The 18,719-nt window shown below is 38.6% G+C and overlaps 1 protein-coding gene across 1 annotated transcript in view; it reads right to left on the bottom strand.

The window, feature by feature from the left end:
• Positions 1 to 18,719, bottom strand: part of LOC133865716 (probable cyclic nucleotide-gated ion channel 20, chloroplastic) — a 54,308-nt gene that overhangs the window by 22,599 nt on the left and 12,990 nt on the right. The window contains exons 4-7 of the mRNA XM_062302160.1: positions 14,921 to 15,019; positions 4,808 to 4,945; positions 3,222 to 3,470; positions 2,476 to 2,736 (exon numbers count right to left, since the gene is read on the bottom strand). Of these exons, the coding sequence (XP_062158144.1) occupies positions 2,476 to 2,736; positions 3,222 to 3,470; positions 4,808 to 4,945; positions 14,921 to 15,019 (747 nt within the window). The remainder of the gene's footprint in view (positions 1 to 2,475; positions 2,737 to 3,221; positions 3,471 to 4,807; positions 4,946 to 14,920; positions 15,020 to 18,719) is intronic.

Raw genomic sequence — 18,719 nt, 5'->3', positions numbered from 1 at the left:
ATGGCTCGAGCCACCCCTTTGGGCCCTTGGGGATGGCTCGGCCAACCCCATGGCCACCCCCAAATCGGCTGTAGGGAATAGCTGAAACCACTCCCAAAAGGCCAAAAAAAAAAAAAAAAATGAAGGGTCGAGCCATCCCTTGATTTTCTTTTATTTTTATTTTTATTTATTTTATTTTATTATAATATTTGTTTAAATATTTTCTATTTTTTCTTTATTTTTTTTAATGAGGCATATGACACGTGGCAAGTTTTGATTGATTTGATGTGAAAATCCATTAGTTTTCTTGACGTCAGATGGATGGAGGTACAATTTCGGTATATGCCGATAAACGAGGTACCACCTATGATACAAAATGAAACCGAGATGAGAAAAAATAAAGCCGTTAAAACTCAGGGGGCAAAAATGTATTTAACCCTAAATTATAATGAAAAACCCACACTATAATCTAAAAGCAAAATCATTTCGAGACAATAGTAATTTTCTTCAATGGTGGTGGACGCTAGAAGACACGTCAAAATATTGTAATAATCACAAGACCCTGATATAGTCAAATTAGAGCTGCTATTCAGGTATCACACATACACAACTCACTCAATTGGGCTTAAAACTTCATGAGACAACATATATGGGATAATATTTGATTCATTTTTAGGTTTATTTCAATTTTATTTCATATATAACAGTAGCCATTTAAATGAGATATTATGTTCCTAGACCAGTCCAAGGCACCTCAGGCATTCTGAGGTCAATATCATGAATAACCTTCAGCAATTGAGGCTTCCCCTATAAAGATAATTATGGGCCTATGGCTCCCATGTTCAAACAAGTGACTAAATTTGAGGTTCCATATCCACTTAAAAGACCCAGATTATTGCCCCGACACACCATGCATAGACAGTAGGGCCATATCCACTTCATGTACTCTACTTAAAGAATGAAAATCTTTTAGCTCTATACTTACTTATGTGAGTGATTTACAGTGGTTTGGGATCTCACCCTAGTCAATTAAAATATTCTGTTTTGGCATTTTGTCAAGGAGAGACTTTCTCATAGACATCATCCTCCTACATGAGGACCATTATGAATAAATCAATATATTACCACCATATTAGAGCCTAAAAAGAGAGCATCAACTGATCCCACTTCCAAATCATGAACTGGTCGAACAAAACTCAAGTTTTAGTAAAACACCCCTCTCAACCAATTGTTATAAACATGTCTTGTCGTTTGCAGCAGGGTGACTAATTTGGATCCTTCATTTAGTTAATACCAGTGGCCAATTGCATCTTCTAACATTAATGTGAGAACAGAGATAATTGATTATACACAATAAAAAAGTTGAAAAAAACATACAAATTCCAAATATGTAAATATGCAATTCAACTCCATATACCACAGATTCTTGGATCAATTCCAGCTCAAACATTGAGTTTGTTAAGCAAGCAAAAGTGAGGCATAGAACCGAATGATAGACTTTAAGAGTTGGATTTACGCTAACCATCTACATAAAACTATAGAACAATATAGTTAAATGAATTGTGATTTAAGGACATTTTTTAACAATTCGACAAGGAGAAAAAAAAAGTCCTAAATGTTCAAATAAAATTTTGGAATTGCAATAGGCTTTAAAAAAATTTGTAGTGTCAAGGGCATATAGATCATTTTAAACAAATTGTTATCTTTATTTCCAGCCATTGCTACACATAGTGCAGGCCACTCTGCATTATCTTGAAGAAGAGTTGGTCGTACAAATTTTTCTGTTGTCATGACCTAACATATCATATAGATACAAGTATGAATATTAATACACAAAACAACAGCTACAACATGTTCCATTGAGCTTTGGGTCAATGCCAAATAAGAGATCAGGAGCAAGTTGGCCAACAAAGTAACCAAGTTCACAAACATATAAACACTCCCACCCAATGGTAGGATTACCCAAGAAGGAAGTAAAATCAAAGAGGCAGATGTTTGAGAAAAGGCAATGGCTAAACCACAAATCAAATTGCAACATCATAAGAACTTTGGATTTTGAATCCGATTTTTAAGACAAGATGGGAAAACAATACAAAATAAGACAAGGATTGAAATAGCGATACCTAGTAATGGAAGATAATGTGATGAGATTTTTACAGTAAAATTACATTTTCAGAATGATCTTGCTGGTTTATTGCATTCTTTTGCTATGAAAGAAAAAAAAAATGCCAAAAAAGTTCCAGCAACATTCACACAGATCTAACTACACAACCTCTAAAAACTCAAAAAGATGAATTGAACGTGAGGAGCAATGTCCAGATATCTATACAAGCAGCATCATAAAACTTGCAATGTATCTTCTTAACTCTCTCTACCGCACAAGTCTTTAATTTAATTTAAACACTATACAAAACAAAATTCAACTTGCATGAGTAAGTACAATATATTTCAGATGTCCAGATACAGAAAAAATGAAGAGATAGATAAAAGTAATACCTGGAATCCCCAAAATAATGAATATGTATATCTGGTTATGATGCTCCGTTCCGTAGTAAGATTGACAGCTTGAATATAGATTCCATAAGAAAAGCCATCTCCAGTAAAACAAGCACTAGCATTCTGATTTATTTTCCAGTTACTCCAGTTTTCATTGGAAAGAAAATCACTAAAATCATCTCCATACCCACAGTCTATGAACTTCATGCATGAGTTATTTCTAGTGTCATCGCAGGCGTCTCGAAGACATTGATTAACCCTCTGGGTAAAGAAAGAGGGGGTAAAAGGAAAAATTTGTGAATCATTAAGCAAAAACCTTCATGCAGGTAGTAAACACTAAACAGAATGATTGGCCACTTACAAACAAGGAAAAACAATTGCATACTTCACTAGACAATATCTTTTTCCAGCTTAAACAAAAATGCATGTACAAGGGAAAGTGTAAAGTTCAAGAACCTTCCAGAAACAGCAAGGAGAAGAAAATTGTCAGGGTTAACTACATTTACCCCCTTTAATTAACATCATATTTGCAATGTCCTCCCAATCTACTATCGGGGTTTCAATGTTCCCCTTCTACAACCCAAAATGACAAAATACCCTTCATTTTGGGCCACGGAAGGGGGGCAAAGACATTGCAAAAAAAATAAAATTGGTAGTTAGAGGAGGATAAATGTAGTTTCCCCAAATTGTCTAGAAGAAAGAAAGTTCAACAAGCATCCTTAGAAGATATGACAACTTCCACCCACCTGTAACCCAAAGAGGTACCAGCATGACCCAACAACATGGCCAGCCAACATGAAAGTGAGAAGATTTATAACAAAATTTGTCCACGCTGACTCGAATACAAAGCCAATTGGAGACTGACCAGTAAGTAGAGGTAGAAACCTATACAACCTAGGAATGTACTGAACAAGAACGGCTAGTCGTAAAAGATTTTTAGCATAATTTGCTCCTGTTGATCCCAAAGATGGTGGTAGAACAAACAATATTATGATCTGCAACAACAGCAAAAGAAAAAGAAATAATTATGACAAGAACAGAAAATGGAGTTATGCTTATCATCCAAGAGGAGTATGTACTGTCACATTACTTCGTAGAGAAACAGATTGATCGATCCAGTTAACCATTTTATAAGAGATTTATGCAATTTGAAGATGTATATACATGCATCCTTTGCTTAAAATAGATATCTTAACAAGCAATTATGAGCTATTTCCTTTATAGGACACTAGTAAAGATGCTCACCCACCCACCTACATCGGGTGTGCGCGCACACACATACAATCAAATAGAGACCAGGTTTGATCACTTTCACCCTTTCACCACAAAAAAGAAAAAATTATGTACAGACCTTGAAGTTGGCCAGTTCTATAGACCTTGAAGTTGGCCTCCTGTTCAGTAAAATTTTGTTGGTGAAGTGGCCTTTTCCTCCATGTGCCGTTGGGGATAGTACATCACTTAGATACCAAATTTCTAAATATCTTTTTGTCAATCATGGCTTAACACATTATAATATTGAAGGCACATTTCACTGTACACAGTTGATTAAAACGCCACTTTAAGAGACCTAAATAATATGATACTTGAGGGGTCAATGTCCCACTACACACCCTGGATTAGAGCCATGATGCAATTTGTGGCTTCTAGGGTCTAGAGCAGGGCTTAGGGAGCCTATTGGGGACTGGCATTACAAAGGAGGTTGTAACTTGCTATGAAGAAGGGATGAACTCAATTCAACTTTGAGACAATAGAGTGGCCCCCTTGGGTTAGTGAGAGGGCTTCACTAATGTAGTGAGAGAAATAATGCTTGAATATATATATATAGTTCCATAACAATATCGAGGTATCTTGTGAAAAACCACATTAATGTTGTTTAGCCTGACTCTCTCCTAAATACCGTCTCACTCTTCCCACAAGCTACACTGTAAATCAATTCCATCTAGCTTCTCTCAATGCGACTTATCTTTCAATCCCTTAAAGATCCAAAACACCTTTCACTCCAAAAGTCACCTCCCAAAAGATAAGTTCTTCAAACCTATATCTAGCAATTAGAGTCTAAACAAATATCAACAATATTAAATGAGCAAAATGCACATAATTAACATAAACTTAAAAAAGCATATGCTTTTCGAAGAAAAATTTAAAATAATTTAATTTAATTTAATATGACAAAGTAACAACGAACACATATCCACAACAAATTCGACATTAAGCTTAAAATTTGAATGTTCAATAAGATGTTGACACATTAAGCATATGGATGTGACATATATGTAGATGGTGATGAATACAAAGTTGATAAGGGGAAGAGAAAGACTGAGAGAGCCCTTACTTGAGGAAGCGGTAGTACAACAAATAAGTCGACAAAAAAGAAGCCACGAATATAATTGAGAGCAATTTTTTTTGGATCGTCAACTAACTCTCCAGCACCAAACACTGTCGAATCGGGGGCCACAAAAGCCAACCTAAACTGCCAAAAAAAAAAAAAAAGGAGAAGAAGAAGAAGATAAATTAGTCAATTTTAGAACAAAGGGTCCAACCAAAGCTAAGACCATACCAATGGTAAAACAATTGGAGACATTGGATGTCGCGAGTAAATTTTTTATTAAGATATTGCTTAAAAGTTGAAAAGTGAAACCAGTAAAGTTCTAATATTATAAAGTATTTTTATTTCCTTCTATTTACCTTATTGTTCAATAGGATACAATAAATATAAATAAATATACCAGGATGCATATAATATGTGATATAAGATGACTATGTACAATGGCAAGATCAAAAAACTTTCTAAGGATAACAGAGAAAAGTGTAATACCGCATACTTCTTGCTTGCTTAAAGTGAATATGAATGCAAAAGCATATCATTGTTTTAGGACTAAACTAGAACAAAGAAAACAACAAAAATTATTTCAAAATATTTTCTTTTTTCAACTGGCCTTTTGATCACACAAGTTGCACGTGAGAAATGTGAGTGATAAAATAAAATATATTTTTTAAATGGGCTCAACGTATTTTTTTTTTTTTGATAAGTAATAGCAATTTATTGAAAAGCGCTAAGGGGCGCAACCCTTATACACGGGAAGTATACAAGAGAGCCCCTAAAAGGGTCGAACAGAAAATAAATTTAAAAAATCTATAAAAGTAAAGACACTCAAACTATGATGTGGCGCTATCCAAGAATATAAAGTATTGAGCAACCGCTTCCGTAGCTCCACCATAGGTGTCTCTACATCTTCAAACAGACGAGCATTCCGCTCCCTCCAAATACACCACAGCAAGCATAGAGGGGCTAACCGCCAAGCCTCTTTAGCATGACGACTCCCAATTGCCGCCCCCCAACTAATCAATAACTCCAACACCGTTCGTGGCATAACCCACTCAACCCCAAATAAAATAAGAACGTAGCTCCAAAGTGCCCGGGCGACCTCGCAGTGAAGCAACAAGTGATCAATAGACTCCCCACTCTTCTTGCATAGACAACACCACTCCATTACTATTACATTCCTCTTACGCAAGTTATCATGCGTCAATATTTTGCCCAAAGCTGCTGACCATACGAAGAAAGGCACCCTAATTGGAGCCTTAACACGCCAAATATTCTTCCAAGGAAAAAATGGAAGAGATGGGCCATCTTTCATAAAGAGCTCTTCATAGAAGGATCTCACCTCAAATAAACCTTTTTTAGAGGGATTCCACACTAATCTGTCACCCTCTCCCTGACAAATCGAAGTAGAATATAATCGGTCGAAGAAAGAAAGGACCATATCTATCTCTCAATCCTGGATTTGTCTTGTGAAAAGAACATTCCACTGAATTACACCATTATGGACCACCAAATTATCCGCCACCAACGCGTCTTTGTTCCTTACTATACAAAAAAGAGCTGGAAAGCATTGCTTCAAGGAACTATCCCCACACCACCAATCTTGCCAAAAACTAATATTAGATCCACTCCCCACTTCAAAACGAACAAAATTGCGGAATTTCTCCTACCCCCTCCTTATATGTTTCCATACACCCACTCCAAAAGAACCCGAAACCTCTTTCGAGCACCACCCGCCCTTTAGACTCTGAAATTTGGCATCAATCACCAAACGCCATAAAGCCTCTCTCTCCCTACCATATCTCCATAACCATTTACCCAAGAGCGCTCGATTGAACTGGATGAGATTGTGAACTCCCAACCCACCTGCATACAAAGGTGTACAAATCTTGTTCCAATTCACTAGATGGAATTTTTTCTCATCACCAATGCCTCCCCAAAGAAAATCCTTTTGAATTTTATTAAGACGATTAGCCACCCTCACTGGAATAGGAAACAAAGATAAGTAATAAGTGGGAATGTTGGAGAGCGTACTGTTGATAAGAGTCAACCGGGCACCCTTCGACAAGTACATCCGCTTCCAACCCGCCAACCTCCTTTCCATTTTTTCAATAACACCATTCCAAATAGAGTTGGACTTGTTTTTTTTTTTGATAAGTAATTTAAAATTCAATAAAAAAGCGCAGAGGGGCGCAACCCTAATACACGGGAAGTATACAAGAGAGCCCCTAAACAGGAGGAACAACTAATAAATTAAGAAAGTCTACAAAAGTAGAAACACCTAGGTGGCAAAGATGGGGAGCTATCCATAGATATAGCGTGTTAAGAAGACGCTTCCTTAAAACTACCATTACATTCTCGACATCTTCAAAAAGCCTCGCATTGTAAGAAGCACCCAACGGCAAACCCAAGTAAGTCATAGGCAAAGAGGCAACCCTACATCCAAGAAGATTAGCCAACCTTTCGACATCCTCTACTCCACCAATTGGGACAATTTCTGATTTTCCTAAATTAATTCTCAAACCAGAAACTGCCTCAAAACCTAAGAAGATACATCTCAGATGTCGAATTTGTTCTTCTTGGGCACCACAAAAAATCAAAGTATCATCAGCGAACAGCAGGTGGTTCGCAACTAGGGCCTCTGACTCTTTGGAACCCACTGAGAACCCTGTCAAATTACCCTGGTCCAATGCGGCAGTCAACAACCGACTCAACGCCTCCATAACCACCACAAACAACAACGGAGAAAGAGGATCTCCTTGTCGCAATCCACGAGAGCTATTAAAGAAACCCGAAGGGGTTCCATTTACAAGAATAGAGAATCTCACCGTGGAAATACAAAAACGTATCCAATCCCTCCATTTTTCCCCAAAACCACATCTTTGTAGCAAATAGAGCAAGAAATCCCAGTTCACATGATCATACGCCTTCTCCAAATCTAGCTTACACAGGAGTCCAGGTTCCCCCGATCGAATATGACTATCCACACATTCATTTGCAATAAGCACAGAGTCTAATATTTGTCGACCTCCAATAAACGCATTCTGAGTGTTGGAGATAATCTTGCCCACAACGGACTTAAATCTGTTGGCAAGAACCTTTGAAATAATCTTGTAAATCCCCCCTACCAAACTAATAGGGCGAAAGTCTCTGACATCCATGGCACCAGTCTTCTTAGGAATCAAAGAGACAAAGGTAGCATTCAAACTCTTTTCAAACTTTCCTCGAGCATAAAATTCTGCAAAAACATCCATAATGTCAGTTTTTAAAAAATCCCAACACTTCTAAAAGAAAGCCGCAGTGAATCCGTCAGGACCCGGCGCCTTGTCTCCATTCAAATCCTTGATTACATCCCACACCTCCTTCTCCTCAAAAGCTCTTTCTAGCCTGATGCTCTCCTCCGCATCAATGGATAAAAAAGATAGGCCCTCCACCCTAGGCCGCCACGAGCAATTCTCCAAGTACAAATTACTGTAGAAATGAACTAAGTGCTCCTTAATCTCCACAGGATTTCTGGAAATTATACCGTTAATAATCATAGAGTCCACTTGGTTGAATTTACGGTGTGAGTTGGCCACCCTGTGAAAGAATTTTGTGTTCTTATCCCCCTCCTTTAACCACAAAGCTCTAGACTTTTGCCTCCAGCTTGTTTCCTCAAAAAGAATGGTCTTCTCCATCTCTCTCGCCATATCTACCCTTCGAACTTTTTCATCCTCCTCTAGGCAACGGTGTTCTTCGATTAACTCCAGCTCTCGAATACCCTCCAATAATTCTTTCTTCTTCTTCCCTATATCACCAAACACTTCTTCGTTCCATTTCTTCAAATCAGCCTTCAAGGCCTTCAGTTTATTGGCCAAAACGAAGCTAGGCAGACCAGAAAACTCATAAGACATCCACCACTTCTTCACCTGCTCAACAAAACCCTCGTATTTCAGCCACATGTTTTCAAACTTAAAATACCTGTTTCCTCCTCTATTAGTCCCACAATCCAATAACAAAGGAAAATGATCGGAGAAAAGTCTTGTCAACCTCCTCTGAGATACTTCAGGAAAACGATCCTCCCACTCCGGAGAAATTAAGAACCTATCTATTCTCGACCAAATTTGATCTTCCTGACCATTAGACCAAGTAAACTGGCCATCTTCAAGGGGAAGGTCCACCAAATTATGCATGAAAATGAAGTCAGAAAACTCTTCCATAGCTGTAGAAAAGCCAGCACCACTAGATCTCTCACCAGGAAAACGAACCACATTAAAGTCTCCCCCAATACACCAAGGAATCTCCCACCAACTCATCAATCCCGCTAATTCAGCCCACAAATCCCTCCTCTCCCTGTCATCATTCAGACCATAAACCCCCCCAAATGCCCAAACAACATTATCTCCAATGTTACGCAAAGAACAGGCAACAGTGTATCTACCAATACACGAATTTAAAAGGGCCCCACTCTCCCAACCGGTGCCCCCCTTAGTTTCTATGATGGTAGAGAGTCGGTTTGATTTTGAATTTACACAAATAAGCAGGTCCATTCAGTTATCGAGTTTTAATATATATATATCTCGCATGTGGCAAACAATTAGTAGCATGAACCCACACAAACTAAATGCTGTCCCAGTTCAAAATTTCCCCAACTTTACTTCCACCAATTCAATTTGTCCCTCTCTCATCTCACCTTCAGATTCGTCAACATCCACCATCCTCATTGCCAATGCTGCACCACTTAAGATGACCAGTCCCCTGGAACGTTGATCACCCTCCATGCTTTGCCTACTTCAAGCACTTCCTCTCCATTTATGCCGACCTCATTGACCTCCAACTTGTTCACGTCCAAAAGTTCATCAACTATAGCTTCAACACTCTCATTTTGTCCAATTTGTGTTTGTTATTGGCTTTATAAATTGACTAAGGATTTGTATGCGAGGAGGTGAAATTTGATTGAGCTATTGGTCATTTTGTCCCCAATGCTAGTGATTCTGGACCATGTGCATTTCCAGTACAATCGGATTCTCTTGGGTTCCTTACTGATTTCAATCCTTATTTAGAGGAAGGGACTTGATGGGCAGTTTTGTTACCACCGACTGTTTCTTACTATGCCAAGTAACTAGATTTTCTTCCACAAAAGTGCAATATCCTGAAGTGGATCTTTGATCTATGACTAACCCAACCCAATCTGCATCTCTATAAGATAGTATTCTCAAGTGATCATGTTGGGCAAACAACCAACCTTTACCCGGTGAAGATTTCAAATACCGAAGCATTCTTTAAACTGCTTTCATATGTGCCTTGAAGGCACTGTACACGTGTGTCTGTGCGCGCGCACAAGTGCGCATGCATATGTATGTCTATATACTCAATCGTCTATGCATATAATGAAGCAGGAGTAGGGGTGTTAGATGAGCCTAGCTGCTCGTAAACTCAATTCGGTCTCAGTTCAAAAAATAAATGAGCCGTATGTGAATACAATAATCTGCTCGTATATTAAATGAGACATACTCATATAAACTCAGCTCGGCTCAGACAAAGCTCATGAGCTCAGCTCGTATAAGTTCGACTCGACTCGTTCGGCTCGAATTGTTAGCTCGCTCGTATATATATATATATTTATTTATTTATTTATTTTTATTTTTTTGATAAATAATTGCAATTTATAAAAATAAGCGCAGAGGGGCGCAACCCTTATACACGGGAAGTATACAAGAGAACTCCTAAAAGGGACGAACATAGAATAATTTTAAAAAGTCTACATAAGTAAAAACATTCAAACTATGATGGGACGCTGTCCAATATAACGTATTGAGCAACCGCTTCCGTAACTCCACCATAGATGTCTCTACATCTTCAAAAAGCCATGCATTCCGCTCCCCCAAATACACCACAATAAGCACAAAGGAGCTACCCGCCAAGCTTCTTTAGCACGACCACACCCTATCGCCGGCCCCCAACTATTCAACAACTTCAACACCGATCGAAGCATAACCCACTCTACCCCAAATAAAATAAGAATGTAGATCCAAAGATCTCGGACGATTTCGCAGTGAAGCAACAAATGATCAATAGACTCCCCACTCTTCTTACACAAACACCACTCAATCACTATAACATTTCTCTTACGCAAGTTATCATGCGTCAATATTTTGCCCAAAGCAGCTGACCAAACGAAGAAAGCCACCCTTGATGGAGCCTTAACACGCCATATATTCTTCCAGGGAAAAGAAGGAAAAGATGGGCCATCTTTCCTATAAGCTCTTCATAGAAGGATCTCACCTCAAATAAACCTTTTTTAAAGGGATTCCACACTAACCTGTGGCCCTCTCCATGTTGAGCCAAAACGGAGTATAGTCGATCGAAGAAAGAAATGACCATATCCAACTCTCAATCCTGGATTTGTCGCGTAAAAAGAACATTCCATTGAATTACACCATTATGAACGGCCAAATTATCCGCCACCAACGCATCTTTGTTCCTCACTATACTAAAAAAAGCTGGAAAGCATTGCTTCAAGGATCTATCCCCACACCACCAATCATGCCAAAAACTAATATGTGATCCATTCCCCACTTCAAAACGAACAAAATTGCGAAACTTCTCCCACCCCCTCCTAATATGTTTCCATACACCCACTCCAAAAGAACCCGACACCTCTTTCGAGCACCACCCACCCTTTAGACTCTCAAATTTGGCATCAATCATCAATCATCAATCACCATAAAACCTCTCTCAAGCTCGATTGGAGGCTCAGCTTGTTAAGCTAGCCGATTTCAAGCCAGGCTCGAACTTGGCTAGGCTCTTAACAAGCCGAATTCGAACCCTTCAAAACTTGACTCGAGCTCGAGCCGAGTTTGAGCCCCTATTCTATGTATTCGAGCCAAATTCAGCAACCCCCAGCTCGGCTCAGCTCGAATACAACTATAAGCAGGAGAAAACACAGAAGAACTTTGGACTAAACACAATGGGTGTGTTTGGTAACCGATTGGGTAACCTCAATTTTGATGCAAGTTTTTTCTAAAAAACATAACTTCAAAACATTCTTACTTTTTATATCACATCAATCTTTTTTTTTTAGTATTCAAACAAAAAATCCACTACAAAACAAACTTTTTTTCACTTTTTCATACAAAAAATTCAAAACTTCTATCTACTTTATTTTTGATAAGTAAGAATTGAATAAAAAGCGTCGAGGGGCACAACCCTAGTACACAGAAAGTATACAAAAGTACCCCTAATCAGAGGAAAGAAACGAACAAGAAAGTAAAAAATCAGCGAACGACATACTACCCGAGCTACGCGCCGACACCCAAAGATATAACATTTTTTTATAAGTAAGAAGAGTTTTATTAGAAAAAGCGTAAGGCGCCCCTAAGTACACAGGGAGTATACATAGGAACAACCAAAGTCAACCCACCAAAAGCACCCAACAAAACCCTAAAGCCCAAAAGGATCACCCGAGAACAGCCCACAAAAGAACCCAACAAAACCCACAAGGAGGTAAGCCCTAAAACCCGAAAACATCTAAACCCACAAGAGCACAAAACCCTACTACATGAGAGCCTTGCCTTTCCCGCGCCTAGAGGGAGCGCTTGCAACGCCGTAATTAATGGAACTTTTCAAATTCAAAAGCTCCATCTTTCCTTTGGTCTTTTGGCGTGCTATCATCTTGTCCCGATGAAAATCATCTTCCATGGCATCAGGGATTGCCAAAGACTCCTCGCCCTTAACCCCATCCAACGACCAGTCTAAGGGCAACCCATCCCAAAAATCACCATCCTTCTCCCAAACAACTAACTCCTCATTAAGATCATACCCGACAGGCCAATCCTAAGATTGAAAAAAACCATTGCCCTCTACAGATGAAGGAATGATGCGACCTCCCGGTGGGGAGTGAAGCCCTATCATCCCAACATCCTTGGCCTCATGAGACGCGGTAGGGGTTATCGCAGCAGGACGAGGGTTGAGGAACCCCTTTCGAAGGAAACCCTTCTTCGCAGAACCCACAGAATTCTTCAACGGAGGCACTGCAGCCACTTCCTTTTTAGCAGAACAGATAGGCGTCTTTGAAGCAGCCAAGGAATCTGCTAACAGCCCCTCATTCCACTTCACTGAGTGACCTTCCCTGAGATCCCTAGCCTTCCGGTAATAGCTCTAGAAAGGTTTAGTAGATTGTAACGCGGGGAGAGAAGAACGAATCTTCTCACCCAATTCAGCCGCCCCAAAGATATAACATATTAAGCACATTTCTACAAAGAGCCCCAACTTGTACCTCCATATCTTCAAAAAGCCTAGAATTTCTCTCACGCCACAAACCCCACAAAACACACAAAGGAACCTGCTTCCAAATACAGTTAACAAGACCACGACTAAGCAAAGTACCCCAACCACTCAATAAATCCAGGATACTACTAGGCATAACCCACTCAACCCCGAACAAGCTATAAAAAAAACTCCAAACAACCCGTGCCATGTCACAATGAAGTAGAAGGTGATCAACGAATTCCCCATGCTTCTTACACATACAACACCACTCTACCACCACAATACGACGCCTACGTAAATTGTCATGTGTTAAAATCTTCCCTAAACCCGCTGTCCAAACAAAGATTGCCACCCGCTTCAGAGCTTTAACACGCCAAATACCTTTCCAAGGAAAAGAAGCTGCCCCGTGACAAACTAATGCTTTATAGAAAGTCTTCACTTCAAAATTCCTCCTCTTAGAAAGATTTCACACCACCCTATCAACCTCCCCATGCCGAAGCCGAATAGAGTATAGCTGTTCATAAAAGGACATCACCATCTCCACCTCCCAATCCTGAGCATAGCTCGTAAAGAGAACATTCCAATAAGCCACGCCTCCTACCACAGACAAATTATCCACCACCCAAGCATCAGGAGAACGAGCAATAGTGTACAAAGCTGGATAACAGAGCTTGAGAGGCTTATCCCCACACCATAAATCATGCCAAAAGCGAATATGAGACCCATCACCTACCTCGAAACGCAAGTGCTTTATATCACATCAATCACTTATATGTACTTCAAAAAATTCTTCATCAAACTCGAGGTGGCTGAATCGGTTGCCAAACGAAACCAATAGGTTTCCAAGACCTGAGTTTGTCGTGATTTTCTAAAGCTTGGACCCAACAATCAAACAGTTTCAAATTTGACAATGATTATAATTAGCACTTGAAAAAGGATTTATTTAATGATATTGAAAAGAGTTTTAGTATTCATAAGGATTTAATCTAGTGTGCCTTAGCCTAGTAGGACTTGTGATCGATGGAGTCTTAGTTGGATTCGGAAACTTAGGTCTAGCTGTCTATGTTCATCACCCAACTGCCTATGTAAACTTACTTTTGCTTAGAGATCTGGAGGATTTGAAAGGGCTGGTCTGTCTCATGGAAGGCAATATATTTTTTTCTGTATATTTTATATACTTCTTTTTGCCACTGTATCTTCCAAAGGTCTTATCAGCTTATTTAGAGGTGGGAAATTCCAACTATAACAACTGCTTCAGAGTTGAGACAAGACCTGCGAAGGAGCAAGTGTAGTTCACGGAGCAGGAGTCGAGGTTCCAATAGTAGATAAATAAGAATGATGCTGCCCCAGATGCCAGTGGAGTCACATATCAACCAGTAAAGTTAGTGTGGTGCCACAAGCCATTGCTCTTGCTTTCCAGGTCTTGGAAACGTGGCCACCCCTACAGTTTCAGCTATATGCTTTACTTATGTTGTGATCTGCCATGTGGCAAACAAATCTAATATGGATTCTCTTGCTACTGTTTCAGTCTCATGACTTGAGATATATCAAACAAATCTAAAAGAACAAATTTAAGCAGGCTTTTTATGTTGCAATGTTTAGGTATTTTCTAAATGCAAAGACGTTGGTAGATAAATAAAACAAAGGCAGACTAAAACTCTGAAACCAATAATGCCTGCAGCAGTAGGTATTCAAAGATAGTTTGACGGAGTATTTACTATATTATTGAGAACACAATAACAACAATATGAAATTTTTAAATGAGCTTCAGCATATGGTCCATATTAGCAGGTTAATTAAACAAACTACCTGATTAATATTAAAATAAATAAAAACAAAATCAGCTTCTGCAAATGGAGAAGGAGCAATTACCTGAAGAAGCATATAGAAGAAGTATATGAGATCAGTTAAACTTCTGAAAACCACAATTGTTTTGGTCATGGCCGAGTCAATAACTATACACTTATTATCCTGCATTCAAGGAGTGGGGAAAAGCAGGTAATTTTGTGCAATAGTAAACCACAAGAAAATTATATATTTCAAATCTAAAACATGGTTATAAGAAGTTAGGAACATGGTCACAGGAGATAGAGACTATGAACAACAAATATTTTCAGCCAAAAATTGCATGTTTTAAATAAAGGAAATAGATGTGATTTATAGATTTATAGTAGAAAGACCATTTGCTATCCAGTCCTAATTTTATTTTCCTCCTCCCCTCTTCCTCCATTTTTCTCTATGCTTCTTGTACCACAAAGAAGGCAAAGAAAAACAACTCAGATTCTTGTAAAAGTTTGCAACCAAGCAGAAAATACAATGACAATTACCTATCAAGAGCTATCGCACAGCCTAAACATTAAATAACATTCCAGATTATACCACAAAAAAGTGGTATATATAGAGAAGAGGATCCAATCATGATGATCACTAACCATTCCTCGGGCTTTATTGCTTGCTTTGATATGATTTTCATACAAAGTGATAGAAGTTCAAAGAACTTGTCAGTATACCCATGTTCCATGCATTCTACTATGTTTAGAATTATAAAATAACGAGTTTCTTGAGCTTCCAAAAGTCTCACTGAACAACAAATAAAAAAGTTTAAAGTATCAATAGCTGAAGAAATCGCCAACAGGTGAACTGAAAGGATTGACCCTGGACCACTGAATTTTCATGACGTTGGCAGGAGGGCAGTAATAAAGATCTATCTAGATTTGTAGTAGCAGGCTCTTGATGTCATCAGCCATCAGATGATGGAGTGTTTCACACAGGTCATGGGAAACTGCTTAACTTATTAGCCAGATTACTGCTCTTTCTAGAGTTCTGAAACATACATTCTTGTCGTATCATCTGATTTTTCAAAGGCAAATTTATTCAAAAAGATGGAGCCTCAACGCCCGACTTCTCCAGATTTTCATTCTACTTTATTGCTTCCGAAGTCAATCACCCTCTTATCTTTTTAGATCCTCATCTATTGCATAGTTAATATTTTTCTGTTTTAGAAAAATCTTCTTTTCCATCTTCTACATTCTCTTCTTAAACTAAGATTGTCAAGAAAAGACTTCAAGCAACAAAAACGAAATTCAAGACATTCTCTTTAGTCTACAACCTCAACCCTGGTGAGAGGGGTACGTGGGTGTAGCCTATGGAAGTGCATTAGGAATGGATGGCAAATGTTTTCTGCACTAGCTGTGGTTTGTGGAGCCCTAGAAAATGTGTTCCCACATTTGTTTACAATAGCTGAGGATAAGAATGCATAAATGCTTCATACCTGTGATGAATGCCAAATATTTTATATTTAAACCCCTTAATTTACACTAGTTAATTCTTTAACTGTGTCTTAATCTAATGTTTTATGTTAGATTTGTGTTTTGTAGGTTACTAAAGGAAAACAGCAGCTTTAAGGTGAAAAATGCAAAGTTTGAAAGAAAGCACACTTTGAAAAGACCTAGATGATGTGGTTATGTTTAACCGAATCAATGAAAAAATTAAATCGGAATTTCTCTAATTGGAGTCAAAATCGGATTGAATTAAATTTCAGATTTTGCACACTTCTTAGTATTTTGCTCATAACTTTCAGCTCAAATAACAGATTAAGTTGAAACCAGCGGCTAACTCAAAATACTAAAAATCATTGCGAAATAGGATTTTCATTCGGATGTTTGCTATGCCAAAAATGTCTCGCAATATAAGAACGCAAATCTGGACGAATCTATTCCGATTTATACTAGGATTGCTTCCTAATTTGACTAGGAGCTTGAAGTACGATTTTTATGGGATCTCTAAGGCTTCTAGGGTTTGTTCGCTCCTTATAAATAGACTGCTAAGCCTCAAGAAAAAGAGGGTGGGAGACCAGAAACGAAATTCCATATATTTTCTCCCTTTTAGTTTAGTTTTTCATTAAGTTTAGGTTTTATTTTTCATAATCACGTGTAACTAAATTCCTATGTACCAAGATGAAAGATAGAAAGGAAAATATCTTATTATTTCCCAATACTTCAATGATACATCTACACTTGTTTATATAGAGAAGCAACACACTAATATGGAATTACAATAAATGAGAACGTGTATGGAAAGGAAATCAAAACATTTCAGCTGCAAATCTTCAACAGTTTTCTTCATACACCGCACTACATTATGCAAATAATAAAAGTGTTTAATTCATATCAACCAAAAATGAGAAATGAGGAAAAACTAGAAATGACAAAAAAAAAAAAAAAAAAAAAAGAAGAAGAAGAAGAAGGAGGAAGAATGAAGAAGTTTAAGCTACAAGAGGCAAGGGAAAGATCAACTAAGATCTTATACCATGTTAAGAGAAAAGAAAATGGAAGAGAACTTGAATAAAGAACGGTTGTATCTCCCACACTTTGCGCCCTCAATCCATTCCACATATATAGGAGAATTAGTTACAATGATTGGGGAGAATATTATGAGAATGACAACTAGTAGGGATAGATTTCCTTTTAGAAGAGTACAACATATTGAAGCCTAGCATTCTAAGAGCACTCCCAGCAGCTTTCCTAAACCCCTTTCCCTTCACTAAATTTAATAATAACCCCCAAAAACCCATCTCCAGCAAATTCCCTAAGTATTCCCTAAGTGTTCCCTAAACTAACCTTGTAGCTACCCCATCCATTATTTTATTCAACATAAAACTTCTCCCTCACCTTTCCCTCATTCCCAGAAGAACCCACTCCAACACTTCCATAACTCTACTTGAAACTGTGCTTCGGAAGCGATTTGAGCTCTGGCAAACCCAGTTTCTGATACTGGGTCGAGGCCAAGACTCTAGCATTATTCGAATTCTCTGCTTCCCCGTCGGCAATTCCATGGGAATTAGCTAAAAGACCCAGGTAGAGAAACTCGGAGCTGGGGTTGGACAGGCTGGAGCTAAGAGGAGGCTTGAAGGTCCCATCAGAGTACAAGCGGAGCATATCAAAGCGAGAGGCCTTGTAGTCGGCAATGGAGGTGGTGGAGAGGAGGTGGGAGATGTTGGCTAGGAAGGTGGCGAGGGCAGTTGTGGAGGGAGGGGATGGAGGAGAGAGGTAGGATGGAAAGAATGGTTTTGGTGGGGTGGAGGAGGAGGAGGAGGAAGAAGAAGAAGATGGGAGCTTTGGTTGTTGTTGTGGTTGCTGGGAGGGAGGGGGAGGAGGAGCTATAGTGTTGACAATGGAACTAGGTTGTAGAAAAGAAATGACTATAAAAAGAATAAATTAAAAGTAAAAAATCATATTTTAATGGTAGAGGAAAAGATAAGAGAAGCTATTGTGGAGTGTATTTAAATCGGAAAGTAAAAAGTAAGAATTTTAACATATATAAATCTTAAGAGGTGCTCTGTCATGCTGACAAAGTTATATTCTTGGGTTATATTGTTTTGGTGGAAGGTTCGAAACCACATTCCGAGAAAGCGATGGCTATTATGTAATGGCTTGTGCGAAATCAAAAGGGGATGTATGCAGCTTTCATGCTAGCGTAGGCTATATTCTCATGGTATATGTGGACGATATCATGATTACCAGAGATGATTCAAGAGGCAATGCTCGATTGAAACAATTTTTGCAGCAAAGGTTTCATACAAAGGATTTCGGAAAACTTCGATATTTTCTGGGCATTGAAGTTGCTAGATCTCAAACAGGTATCAATTCATCTCAGAGAAAGTATGTACTTG

This window comes from Alnus glutinosa, chromosome 4 (genome assembly GCF_958979055.1).
Source record: "Alnus glutinosa chromosome 4, dhAlnGlut1.1, whole genome shotgun sequence".
Lineage (NCBI taxonomy): Eukaryota > Viridiplantae > Streptophyta > Magnoliopsida > Fagales > Betulaceae > Alnus > Alnus glutinosa.
This window is presented reverse-complemented; position numbering and strand designations above follow the sequence as displayed.